Source organism: Gigantopelta aegis, chromosome 6 (genome assembly GCF_016097555.1).
Source record: "Gigantopelta aegis isolate Gae_Host chromosome 6, Gae_host_genome, whole genome shotgun sequence".
Taxonomy (NCBI): Eukaryota; Metazoa; Mollusca; class Gastropoda; order Neomphalida; family Peltospiridae; genus Gigantopelta; species Gigantopelta aegis.
In genome coordinates, this window is record NC_054704.1 from 56,344,792 (window position 1) to 56,359,231 (window position 14,440).

The 14,440-nt window shown below is 34.4% G+C and overlaps 1 protein-coding gene across 1 annotated transcript; it reads right to left on the reverse strand.

Annotated features, from left to right (window-relative positions):
- Nucleotides 1-1,686: 1,686 nt before the first annotated feature.
- Nucleotides 1,687-14,402, reverse strand: LOC121374122 (peptidyl-prolyl cis-trans isomerase FKBP1A-like). The gene is made up of 6 exons (XM_041501058.1): nt 14,296-14,402; nt 12,760-12,807; nt 10,781-10,870; nt 9,286-9,308; nt 7,808-7,881; nt 1,687-5,874 (listed from the first exon to the last, which is right to left on the reverse strand). The coding sequence occupies exons 1-6, from the start codon at nt 14,330-14,332 to the stop codon at nt 5,820-5,822; spliced, it is 327 nt and encodes a 108-aa protein (XP_041356992.1). The 5' UTR covers nt 14,333-14,402; the 3' UTR covers nt 1,687-5,819.
- Between the last annotated feature and the right edge of the window lie 38 nt (nt 14,403-14,440).

A 14,440-nucleotide genomic window follows, 5' to 3' on the forward strand; every position in this document is an offset into this window, starting at 1 on the left:
TCACCAGTATAATAATTGCAGCATATTCTACCCCATTCACAAACTTTTCGACACTGTACTAAAAATTAAGCTTCTCAGTTGTGAATATACAAGTTGCATGTCATTTAAATCCAAACATTGCATTCCATTATTTTTTTTTCACACTGTGGAACATGTGGATATTATATTACCCCCCCCCCCCCCCCCCCCCCCCCCCACACTATTACTCCATTGGTCATATTACATGACATGACGGAGAAAACATTTTTCAAACATAGAACAAATAATAATAATGTAACACTCGAGGGATATGGTAGTTTCCTGCAACAGAGTATTTAAATTTTAAGAAGTTGTTTTAAAAATGATTGTTACAAATAATTGAGACAGATTTCTTATTCCGGGGGTTTTCCCGATCTTGTTGTTGTTGCAGTCAACGACGTCCTCTCTCATTGTCACCAAGTACCAAGTAGACCACCAGCAGCAAGTATTTAGGGGTGGGATAAGGTAGGCCGGTATTCTTATGACCGGCTTCCTCTGGGTGCAGTGCAATTGTGTACTCGGAGCCGGTATCCTTTTGTCCGGCTCCTTATTATAGTACGTGCTGGGCCATTAAATGGGGGCGGGTGCATTGTCCCTATTCTAGTGTACTCAACGGTTATCCAAGACCACCCCTCTCCCCGTCTTTGGATTATAATGAAATAAAATGACGGGGTGGGGAGTTATACTACATCCCACAGCCAGGCTAGCACATACCACTGCCGTTGATATACCAGTCGTGGTGCACTGGCTAGAGCGAGCAGTAGCCCAATGGGCCACCGACAGGGACCGTTCAAAGATCGACTGCCCATCGGGCGAGCGCTTTACCACTGGGCTACATCCCACCCCTCGTAGAAGGCTAAGTAATGCATCTATGTAAACTGTGAAGCATCACAAAATGTTGAAAACGCTTCATTTCTTTCGCACAGACAATTTAATAAATCTTTCCAGACATTCTTTAAATCTGCTAAAACGTGTAAACATGTTAAGCTGTTAGGTTGGCACAAGTCTTCAACAATGCTGGTTTTCACTTTGGATAGCTTTTTGCCCAAATAATAAACTGACCGGGCTAGTCCCATGACTTTTAGAACTTCATAAATTTATATACATCTTGACTTAAGGACTCAACTATGTATTCAGCAATAATCCTATTACAAGCCTTCAAACCACCTTCATATGATGCCTACCATTTTTAAAGAGAATAATGACATAGCAGTCGTTATGTCTTTGCAAACTGTTTGATTCATCAGTACGGCAATGGTTTGTAAAGGTAGCTTTATTCTCTGCTCTGGTTCAAAATTTTCAAATACAATCGTTGGCTCTGAACCTCATGCATCAATAGTAGGCAGGTATCTTAAGATGCTTCATATTGAAGTCTCTGGTACCCACACTGAATTCTAATTGTCTGTTGTAGTCTGCCTTGCTTGTTTCCAAATGAGGTTGTTTTCAAGAAACTTCAGTTGAATGTTTGGGATTTAATTTTTTCATTGGTGCCATTCATTATCAGTGGCTGTGGTTCAACACGTTCACTAGAAACATAAAATTTGATTCTGTAAAAATATAACTGCTGTGGAAATTGAGTGAGTTACAAAACGGGTAGTTATGTTGTACTTCAGCATTACTCCAATTATTCCTCAAAACTTCACACCCACATAAAACAAACACCATATATCTTTGTAAAACATAATATTTTCTGTTACATACAGAACATATGCATCTGTATATATAAACATGTTTATTCATACATGCATAATATGCACACATACACACAAATACATTTTCTTTTTTAATTTGCAAACAGAAGTCGGTGCCAACAAAATACGATTACAGAATAAACGCACGGATGATGACATTTGAAGCATCTATACAATACAGCTACAGACAAACCATGTTTTAGGAAACATACACGTAACACAGAACATCTAACACTCAGACCAACTGTATTGTTAAACAATACACACTTTAATAATGGAAATATAAATACTTGTACACTGAATATAAAATAAAAAAAACATATTAAACAGTATATGTATAATCTATAACACACAGATGAATGGGAGAAAACAATTTCACGTCTACCTCATACACGTTGGTACACAATGTATACTGGTTTAAATAGCTTCTGTCCAATTCAGAAATACATGTATATGTATATCTAACTCAATCTTATAACGCTGATAATGCCATTTTCAGAATGTGTTCATACATTACCTTTTCATATGCAAATAATTAATGTTAGGTAGGTGTGTACAAAATGTGCCATCTCTATATCCACAACACATTCAACATATTTTAATGTTTATCATGTATCGCTGTCCTGCTATTACTAATTTTTATGTATTAAAAAATAAAATTAAAATAAAATGCAGTCAAAGAAGGTTTGCTTTGTTATCAGTATATGAATTTTGAAACAAAGTTGGAAACATTTTGATATATTGTTACTTAATTAAATAAACTTTTTTTTTTTAACATCATAAATACATGTATTAACTGAAATACGTTATTTGGAAGTGCAAACATTTTTTAGTTTTGATTTAAGACCTAAAATAAGAAAACAACTTTTGCCTCCCTGGTATGTTGCCTGAAATGCACATTTGAAAAACGTGTGTACAAATCTGAAAATCCTGATCACACACCAAAATTAAAGGTCCTGTAAGCATATTTATTGTAAAATTAATTAATATTTGCAATATGGATTCTTCATCATTTAACTTACATGATCTAAAGCAGAAGACAAAATCACATCTTTTAACACACATATGAATAATATACTGAACAGGTCTCAACAAGAACAGATACAGTTATAGAAATTCACTACTCATGCCTTTCACCATCTTGTGAAAATCAAAAATGGTTGTCAGAAAATCTTTTTTAAAAATGGTCAATTGTCTACAACTTAAACATTCATTTTGTCTTTACAGTGAATGATTAAATCAAAGTTCTTGACTATTAAGTGTAAAAAATCCACTGGTTTTATTTGATAAAAAAATAAATCAATATACATGCACAAGTAAAACTAACTTAAATATGTATGTGATGCATATGTTCACACCAATAACTACATCATACTAAACAATAAAATGGATTTAAAAATAAAACAGAGGGTAGAAATTTTATATCCTACAGGGGTGTTTATTTTGTTGAGGGGTGGTTGGAATGGGAGTCTATTTTTAGGACAAAATGTTTCAAAATATTTTTTTAGCAACTTTATGCACTTTTCTTTTAACATTTGTCTTACCATAGCAACTATAAACACCAAACAGCAATAATTACCATGATGTATAAAAAATATATTCTAAGTGATATTTAGTATTCAATTTAAAGGTTAATTCCATAATAAAATGTGTCACTTTTACGTTTGTGATCTAAATATACTTTACTATGTACTCTATGTCCTCAATAATCAATAGCTAACTAGTATTATTCATACATCAGCTTTCACAAAGGTACCGCAATGCATTTCGTAAAATTCCTATTCTAAACATTCCAAATTTAAACCGCTATAGTTCTGGCCAAATAATACAAAGTACTTGACAGAACAATTCTACCTTAATAATAAATCAATGGTGCTAGGGATATTAACACTGTTAGACCTGTAATAAAAGTTGGGTTTTTTTCCATCAGTATGATAATCTACATAAAATCAACAACAGCACCAATGTACAGTACCAACAATAAAAATAACTGATTTGATTAAATAAGAATTGTAATTTTTTTGGTAAATTTGTCAATGTATAACAATTACAAATTGTATAAAATTGCGTGGAGAAGCGATTTTATACTTTAAAAAGGACAATTTTTTTTTTATAATTACAAACAAAACGACATACAGTCAAACCTGTCCTAGTGGCCACCTGTACTCAGCAGTCACCTGCCTTAAGCAGCCACTTTTTTCCCTCCCAAACGATTTATAATGTAAATGTAATGTAATGTATGTTTTACATATTAATAACATCTCATTTGATGTAATGACTTCATTTTCTGAGGTTATTGAAGGATAACATTCAGTTTTTTTGTATGACGTTGTCTATCAGAATAGAATAACTCATATAGTGACAGCAAGTTTTAGGTCTACCTGTGTGTAATCCTACAAACCAGTCAACATTTGTCAATTAAAACTAAAACGCATACAGTGGCAGCAAGTTTTAAGTCTACCTGTGTGTAATCCTACAAACTAGTCAACATTTGTCAATTAAAACTAAAACGCATACAGTGGCAGCAAGTTTTAAGTCTACCTGTGTGTAATCCTACAAACCAGTCAACATTTGTCAATTAAAACTATGACCGCAAAATACTCCACAGCTGGAACAAAAAAACAAAATCCTACTTGCTTTGTAACTGTGGTCAAACAAAATGTCAAAAATAATGTCTTAATTTGTTTCGTCTAACTTTAACGTATCAAGACAAGGCATTTTTGGTGGAAAATGTTTTATGCAATTGGGGGTTGGGAGCCTTTTGTAAAAACAGATATAACCACACAATTATTTTGTACTTACTGAAACCATATAATATGCATTTAGTGGAGGAGACAAAAGACAAAAGACAAAAAAATAAAAATAAATAATAATAATAATCACCACCATACATTGTTAGAAAACTTTAGTTAACTTTTTTCACTTTCTTTCATTTTGTTTTGTTTCTGTTGTTTTAGTGATGTAATAGCAGTTGGTTGCCAAACAGAATCATCCTATGATTTACCCATGTCACATTTTTTATTTTGCTTATTAAAAAAAAAGCACAAATGACCTTACTATTCAAGGGAGTTAAGCCATGCTGTTTTGGTCTCGTATCCAAAAATCATTTCTAATGCAGTATTTTCAAATTATTATTGAAAAAAAAGAAGAGTTAAAACATTTGGTTATAAAACTAAAAAAAAGAAGTCTTTAATGGAAAGAACACATAATGTTATCCCTTGATAACAATGCCACTGTCTGGCTTTATGTTTAGTTTATTATGAAGTTAACCTTTAAAACACAGTATTTTAGTGTACCATTTCTGGTGTGCTATCCTATATGAAAAAACCCCAAGAGAAATAATATTCTCTTATCAGTATTATGAAGTCAGTGCCACAAAACCACCACCAATACAAAGACATGATTATAATCCAAGATCATACATTAGTTAATCAACATTGTCAATGCAAAAGAATAAAATAAAATAAAATAAAATAATGATTAAAAAACCACATTCGTTCTTAACAATCTCACAGTACTGAACATGTACCCAATAAAATTTAAAACACTAACAATTTCTAACTCCAGAATAGCACTTTTATCCTAAACATATATGTACAGATAAATCCAAATTGTTCAAAACAATCATGTAGGATAGTTAAAATCACTGCAACATTTTAAACAAGGCTTTTAAAATGTTATTTTTAATTCAAATGGAAGTCAAAAATAAGATCATTTAGCATAATATCAAAATGAAATGAAACTAATTATTATTATTACAGCATACAATTCCAGCAGTGTATATCCGTCTACCCATTAGGTTTTTTTTCCAAACAGAATTGGTATGCATTAGTAAAGACCAAAGAACAGCCTATCAAACCACACATGTACAGGGGTGGGGGGGGGGGGGGGGGGGGGGGGGGTGCAACAATACGGAGAGTACAAAAAGCTGGCTTCTTCTAGAACTACAAACAGGTATGTAAATAGGTTGTATTACTGAACAGACTACCACAGAAACATCTGTGTGGCGACAGTATCAGAACCTTTGAATATGTCTCCCGAACAGTCTGGTTTGCATCGGTGTGTCAAGCAGTCGGTTACTCGTCAGCATGTTGAGGGTTAGCGTTCACTTCACTCCAGGCGCAGTAACTCCACATCGAACACTAGCGTAGCTTTTGGTGGAATAGTGGAACAAGTCAAGGAATAATGAATCACAGAACTGCACCAAATGCTGTAGTAGTAGTAAAATCTATTTTGATGGACCCCTGCGCGTGCTGTAAGCTCACCATGGTGCAGGGGTGTAACATTCTCTTTGAGAATGGCCAATACAGCACAAATCCCCTCATTTTCTTCGAGATACAACTGAAATTTTGAGTATCTGTGATATTTGTATTTTTGCACAGTTCTTTACAGTTTTTATTTAAATCTTGAATTTTTATATGGATGTTGATCATCACTTTGTTTGCATTACCATAGTTTGACGCCCAATGGCCTTTGTTTTTTTCGTGCTGGGGTGTCATTAAACATTCATTCATTCATTTTGATGAAGGGTTGGCAATACATTGTCGTTGGTAGGGATGAAATTGAGAGTGCTTTACAACAAACGTGGGGGGCATGACAGCAATTGCTGTAGTACAGTCATCTAACTCAAAGCCTGATGTAGTTTCCGAGGATCGTACCTTTTCAGTTTTGCATAGCATTTATTTCAAGCTATTACAAATTCTATGATGACTAGAAACAGACTGGATTTACACAAATGAATTATTAATGCCCAAATTTTAAAATAATGTGCAGGTTAACATTAAAGCTGTAATTAGCCAAAACCATTTTTCACTGTTTAAGGACCATAATAAAATAAATACTACATTTGGGTAATTTTGAGATATTATAGAGGAAACCCACAATATTTTTCCGTTAGGGATCTTTTGTATACACCATCCCAATGACAGTATAACACATACCATGACCTTTGATATACCAGTTGTGATGCACTAACCAAACATGTGCAAGTAAATAGACAGAAGGACATATTTCAAAAGTGGTCAACACCAAGCCAAACAATTCAAATTAGCAGCTCAAACAAGATCTTGCCTTCAGTAATTTTATACATGTGGAAAAAAAAAATCTGTTTAAGCTACTGTAAACATTAGGAATACCAGAAACACATAATGTACAAACATTAATATTCTAAGCATTAAAATGTAATTAATATCCAGTTTTACTTAATAAAAGCCTTGTTAAATGTTTATAAAGTCAGGAATGCCCCTTTAAGAGTTATGACTGTCATTTCTTTATAAAGTGTAATGGTGAACAAAGCACTTTAAAATATATATCTAGGTGTGGTATAGCGTGTTCATTAAAATTATACTCATGGAATGTATGACATTTTATTTCCATTAATTAATTAAGGAATTTGTTATGCATGGTATTAATGCAGCTCTTCCTGCCTAATACAAAATTATATAACTTTAGTTCCTAATGTGAATGACTTAAACGGTATACAAGGGCAAAGATTCCAATTCCATCTGACAACAAAACTAGTATTTTGAAATATGCCCAGAAAGGAGAGATAAGCACAACTCAAAATGCTACTGAGCAATTTCCTAGCAAGAATTTCAATTCTGCCTGTAATCACACTAAGCAAATCTAACTGTATTAAGAATTTATCCTAAATTTATAAAAATCAGCAACATGGTGTATATTTTATGAGAAAAAAGGTAAGAAGATTGTTTTTACTCTCCAAAATTACATTTCAATAATTAGCTACCAATTGGATTGTTGAAAAGAGAATTAAAAAAGCATTAAATCCTACCTGTAAATTCCAAATTAAATTTTAACACATTACCATTTTTTAAATAACTAGTTTACATGTGCTACCCACAACTATTTGGAATGATATCCCATGGTTCTCTAATGACAGTAAGCCAACAACTGCCACATTTGTGACATGTGCATCAGTTGCTTAAAAAAGAAATAAATTCCTACTTCATCACGGGTTAATCTTAATTTGGTAACTCAAGTGGAATGTGCTCCCAATGAACTACATTGTATATCCTATACATAACAATAAGAGATTATGTTTTCTGATTTAAACACCATGACAATTTCAGAAAGGATATACTCCTGGATGCCCCTTCTCTCCGAATGCAACATTGTGTGGACAAATCAATTTGGCTCGCTGGCCAACACTCATCTGCAAAAAAGGAATATCGACAAAGAACTTAACAGGCGTAACTGAATATAAAACTGGTCATGATTTGAAGGTCAGTACAATAGATCTCTATGCCAAACATTCCAAACTTTATCTGAAAACAAGGATGCTGTATATGTGTGCTTGTCAGTACATACACTACACGGTATGTCCACTACACTGCAAACAGTGAAGAACATACAAATTATGTCACTATTTAGGAGAGTCAACTCTTGGTTGTTTGTCCTTTAGCTAAAAAGCAATTTTAATACAGATTTGACAAGTTGGTAAAAATTACTTTTGTTGGGGTTTTTGTCTGGTTTTAACTTGACCAAAATGTTAACCTTTAAGCAGGGCTTCTGGAATTTTTATAAAATTCACTAGCCATGGGATCAGTTATTTAAAACATTTACTAGCCACAATTAAAAATCCACTAGCCATGGGATCAGTTATTTAAAACATTTACTAGTCACAATTAAAAATCCACTAGCCATGGGATCAGTTATTTAAAACATTTACTAGCCACAATTAAAAATCCACTAGCCATGGGATCAGTTATTTAAAACATTTACTAGCCACAATTAAAAATCCACTAGCCATGGGATCAGTTATTTAAAACATTTACTAGCCACAATTAAAAATTCACTAGCCCTACTTTACTTTAATATAATACAATTTGACTAAATAATAGTAATTATGAGATAAGTCACCTAAAGAGGGAGATAGAGCTTTAAAACACTAACATTGGGGGTGGGGGGGGGGGGGGTTGGGGAGGGGGCAGCGTATTCATATTTACAAAATAGACTTAACTGCAACATTAGACAAAAAAAAAGTCACTAGCCATCGAGCATGACAATAGTAGTTATTTACTAGCCCCACATTGAATATCACTAGCCATGGGAGTGGGGCTACCATAATCTAGAAACCCTGCTTTAAGGTGGGGTTTGGAAATACATTTTTTTTAGACTGTTCACAATTATCATAGTTTTCACAAGTATACTAAGCATAATTTATTATTTTACTATCTGAGTATCCTCCCAACCCACTTTTAAAAGCATACCTTAAAATAAATGTTGATTTTGCAAGAGATGTTTTTGTCAACATTATCTTTCAGTACAGTATATTCACTGGCATTAATCTCTTGTCCCCACTCCCCTCCTCCTTCCCAGTTTATTGTTTGTATGCCCATGAAAATCTTGATAATTGTGAATTGCCCCAAAGTGATGCAGGGGAAAAAACTCAAGCCACCACCCCCACCCCCTGGGCACCGCCAGATTCAGAAGAATGAATATATCACAAACCAGACACTTGTGGCGATAAAAACCATACTGTCCATATTAATGAGTTTTCACGATGTGATCAAAATAATAAAATCAAAACACTGAAAGTACTTATTGTCACACTAACCTGCTTAAGTCCTTCTTCCCAACCTGTAAATAAAACAACAAACAGTAACATTGTGTTTCTGAAGTTTGATTATAACCCAAGTATTATTTTAGGAACTTGCAGCCCTGGTACTTTGATAATTAAAATATACTTAATAATTTTATACACATTTAAAATGAGAAAATTCCCTGAATCTATACGCTTATAAAACTTTAATCTAGATACAAGTCAACACAGGGCTGAATGCAGCAGGGGTTTTCTAGAGATGGATGAAACTTTAAAAAAAAACATGAGCACTTACAATTATTATAACAATTATGCAATTTATACGTACATATATATAAATTAAACATTGGATTCTTGAGGCACTTCATAATTTAGGGAGACAGTGCACTTGCACAGTAAACCCCTCACAAGCTAACACCTGCAACATACTGTAATTGTCATACTTGGCCCTGGATACTGTTAGTTGAGCCAAAACATAATAGTAATAGCAATGGGTCTTTTACATGCCATTAGCCCCAGACATAATATAACCTTTGAAATATTGGTTATGGATTACTGGTTGGGACCAGCAATAACCCAATGGGTCTACAGATGACAGTGGTTTATTTCTTTTGTTTAACAACACCACTAGAGCACATTGATTAATTAATCATCGGCTATTAGATGTCAAACATTTGGTAATTCTGACACGTAGTCATCAGAGGAAACCGCCTACATTTTTCGTAATGCAGCAAGGGATGTTTATATGCACTTTCCCACATACAGGAAAAAAAAAAGTTTGTTTTATTTAACGACGCCACTAGAGCACATTGATTTTTAATCTTATCATCGGCTATTGGACGTCAAACATGGTCATTCTGACACTGTTTTTAGAGGAAACCCGCTGTCGCCACATAGGCTACTCTTCTTTACGACAGGCAGCAAGGGATCTTTTATTTGCGCTTCCCACAGGCAGGATAGCACAAACCATGGCCTTTGTTGAACCAGTTATGGATCACTGGTCGGTGCAAGTGGTTTACACCTACCCATTGAGCCTTGCGGAGCACTCACTCAGGGTTTGGAGTCGGTATCTGGATTAAAAATCCCATGCCTCGACTGGGATCCGAACCCAGTACCTACCAGCCTGTAGACCGATGGCCTGCCACGACGCCACCGAGGCCGGTCCACATACAGGAAAGCATATACCATGGCCTTTGTCCAGTTGTGGTGCACTGGTTTTAAGTTGAATGGATCCACAGAAGTGGTTTGATCCTGCGATGCAAGCACCACAAGCTGATAATGAGGGATCCTAGGATCCAATGCTCTGCAGCCCTACCACTGTTAACCCTTTCATAACGTGATGCACTGTCAGTTTAATTACACTGTGGATGTGACAGCACACTGTGTGCTGTTATTAGTCTGACGACACGAAAAAGTCCATGACGTCATTTCAGCACACACATGAAAAGGTTAATTCTCGAAATACATTCCATAATGTTTATAATACTGTCCAGTGTCTGCAGCAACTTACCTTTAATAACTTCACCTTTCCCCAAATGGAATTTGAAAGGTACACCTCTGTCTCGCGACGAGTCGAACTGTGTTCCATTTTCCAGTGAACCTACATCAATAATTTAAAGTCAGCTTATTTGAAGTAAACGTTTCAAATTTAGTTTTTTTTAAATACACATAGGTTACTACTAGAGCCTCTGAGAAGCATAATACATTATTTTTATTCCTAATATATTCAGGGATGTGATACCCATTAAAAAATATGAGCTGAGATGATTCTAAAAAAGCCGAAACCTTTACACTACACCTAAATAAAGGTCATTTATCAGCATTTCAGATAAAGTCCGATCTACTTTGTGAAAATACATGCCTGTATGTTTCCACAAAAAAGAGCTGAAATGAGATAAAAAGCTAAAAAATCACATCCCTGTATATTATACCAGGGTATCTGCCAAAACGGGTATGTTGCTATACCCAAATTTTTCTTGACAAAATTATTTACTCTTATCATTACTGTATGATTTTCTTAACCCTAACCCTAAACGTAACCCATTTTCCTTCTGGGGGATCCGCCCCATACTCTGTTGACTGTGGTTGCATTCAATTCCATAGAGCCATACTCAAAACTTTCTTTCTGGCAGAAACACTGTATACTGATGATACCAAAACACACAAGGTTAACATGCATTCTTAGAGTATACTGCTAAAGTAATGTATGTCCCCAACGGGCCAATTAATTCCCGTATCTCCTAAGCAAAAAGGCCATAACTCTGAAAAATGCTTAAATGGCCATGGAAGTCAAACTTATTATGGAATAGAACATGATAAAGATATACACACAATTTCAGCTCAATATCTTGAGGCATTGTGGAACAAAGTTGGGAAAACTACATGTGGGACAGATGGACAGACAGAAGGACAGAGACAAAACCTATTGTCCCCTCTGGTTGGATCGGAGTGTCACCATAGTATGTTTGCTTACATGTTAATAAATGTAGTGTTGTGACCTGATTAATTTATATCTAATTTGTAAAATTGTCAAATTCCAAAAGTATGTGATCTGAAAGAAAAAAAAACCCCACATTGTGTTATTTTATTGGATACACTACATGTGTACATGTCATGATATGATAAAAACAGGACACTTTTCCACAATTCAATCATTCAGCTTTGTGGAATATATGGACAATGCAATGTACACGTATGCAAAGTAACAATACATGTGCATGAATTTAAACATTTACACCCCAGTTAAATATCCATATCGTCGGCGAAATGACAAAAGGTCGTAACTATGCTTTTGGCGAGAAATCACGTTTTGGAATTTCCAGAGTTAGAATGTTCATATTCTGCTTTTGTCAAAAGAACTTAACTATCGGCATATTAGAAAGTGGTTGACTGTCACATGACAAATAGTCGTATTATAACTGGTCCAAGAAATAAAATGACAAAACGTATCTACAAAGCAGGAAGCTAGAGTGTGGACATGACGCTCAGCATTGCATTATGTTCACACATTACATGGATTACATGTAAATAAAACCAGTTAATTACACATGATTGTATGTGTATTTAATCCATGTATAGATCTTGCCTCATTCCTTCAACCTGTGTTAAATTCTATATCAAAATGTTGTAACTGACATTTGTAGACCTGACACATAGGGCAAAACGTCCTAATTTTGGACGTAGCCATAACTATGGTACACCCACCTTAAGTAGTTATCACTATTAACTGTTAATACATATATGTTCGCATAACAACGACTATAAGTTACAAAATAACGTATTTAAAAAAAAAAAATTCAGTTTTTTTGCTCTCCTGTAAAATTTGGAAATGTGTAGTTATGAGGTTTTGTCATTTCGCCGATGATATAACTTTTCATTACAAGCCAATCCCATCATAATGTTACCGTGTTTCACAAAGGTCAGAATCTATAAATTAATTTTGTTCACAATAAGATCTGATGATACGTGACTGTAATACTTAAGACAAACCTATGTAGTGAATAACAACTGTCTGCCCTTTCTTTGGAAATGTTTGACCTGCAAAAAGAATTAAGATATTGTAATAAAGTACACAAAATGTAATATGTGCATGTACATACATGTCTAATGCACAAAGTACACCTAATTGCATGTACTATAAACTTAAATGATGATGGAATACGTACTGCCCCAAACATGTAATCATAGTCCATCCATTTCTAAAAAATAAACAATAATCTAATTCACTCTCAGTGTCTTTCTCACCTCAGTAGAACTTTCCAGAACCAATGTTGGTAAATGTGTCCAAATGATCTTTCATTTGATTGAATGCAGAATTTGTCTTAAATACGTGTACATGCAGGCATCACAATAAGAGCAGTTAATTGTTCAGTTTACCAGAGGGTTATACTATTATACTATACAGCTACTTGCTCTGTGACATACAGTGTTCTAGACACTTGGTCAAAACAGAAAACCAGTGCCATAACACAGGCTACTCATTATGAAACACAGCAAGGGATATTTCAACATTCACACAGATAGTACTACAAGTAAACACCACAGCCTTGACGGACCAACCATGGGACACTGCTTGGGTCAGTAAAAACACTCCAAATCATTCAGGAACATAGAGATCCTGCAATCTACTGCACTTAAGATGAACGCTAAACATTTGTTACATTTTTGGCAACAGATTATTCCTAATAATTGGTTATCTCAACCAATGTTCCAATAATGGTAATCAAAGGCTGTGGTATGTGGCTTCCCATATGTGGGAAAATGCACATAAACGATTCCTTGTTGCTAATGAAACAAATAAGAGAACCGGAGAGGTATGTGACACGCCCATCAAAAGTAGGTAGCAGTGACCTAGTCATGATACGAAACACACCACCATCCCAAGTTGTACTTGCATGCATGGTTTAATTATCCTACATGTATAGGTCTTATTCTTAGCTCTGTATAATCACTTACCAAAATGACATCATTTTTTTGTCTCCTTCTAGTTCTAGTTAGGTATGAAACATTTTGACATGGTCCTTGTTATTCATAAAAATAATATTATGGATAATATGGACAATCAAGAAATTATTACACTCAGTGTGTGAATCATACTGATTTTATGAAACTTGTGTCAAGATTCATGTATTACACTCGCTATCAAAAAGAGTACAACACACAGGCTGTATAATTATGCTGTGTATAATAATCTCTATATTATATATTATAAGCACCATTAAAATCCTTTCAACAGCACTATCATTCTATGAGTGCTATTAAAAATACTAACAAAAATATCCTACTTACTCAGATTTGATATCTATACCCAAATTAAAATGCTACTGTGTTTATTTAAATTTAGCTATTTACCAGTAAAGTATAAATTTTAGTCAATTCCAAATTTGACTGGAGTGGAGGAATTACCTACTTTGCAACAACTCCATTAAGTAAACAATTATGATTTGATCAGACAGGCTATTATTAAAACTAAAGGACACTATTGGTAACATATATTACAAGCCATGTACAAACACCACATCTTACCATCACCCGGTTTTATAGTTTCGACTGTCACGCCCATTTGGAGCGTCGAAATTACGAAATTTCTTCAGATTTGCACCTGACAAATTTCTCTTTTCTTTTTCTTCTCTCGTACGGAACGAGATTACACGAGAACGTTGCTGCACCT

Bases quoted from the DNA above. Each gene is read 5' to 3' on its own strand.
- LOC121374122 (XM_041501058.1), bottom strand. From the start codon at position 14,332: ATGGGCGTGACAGTCGAAACTATAAAACCGGGTGATG. The intron at 7,882-9,285 runs GTTAGTGTGACA...CCTTTTTTGCAG, and splicing joins GGGAAGAAGGACTTAAGCAG to ATGAGTGTTGGCCAGCGAGC. The intron at 5,875-7,807 runs ATATCCTTTCTG...GACTTGTTCCAC, and splicing joins GAGAAGGGGCATCCAGGAGT to TATTCCACCAAAAGCTACGC.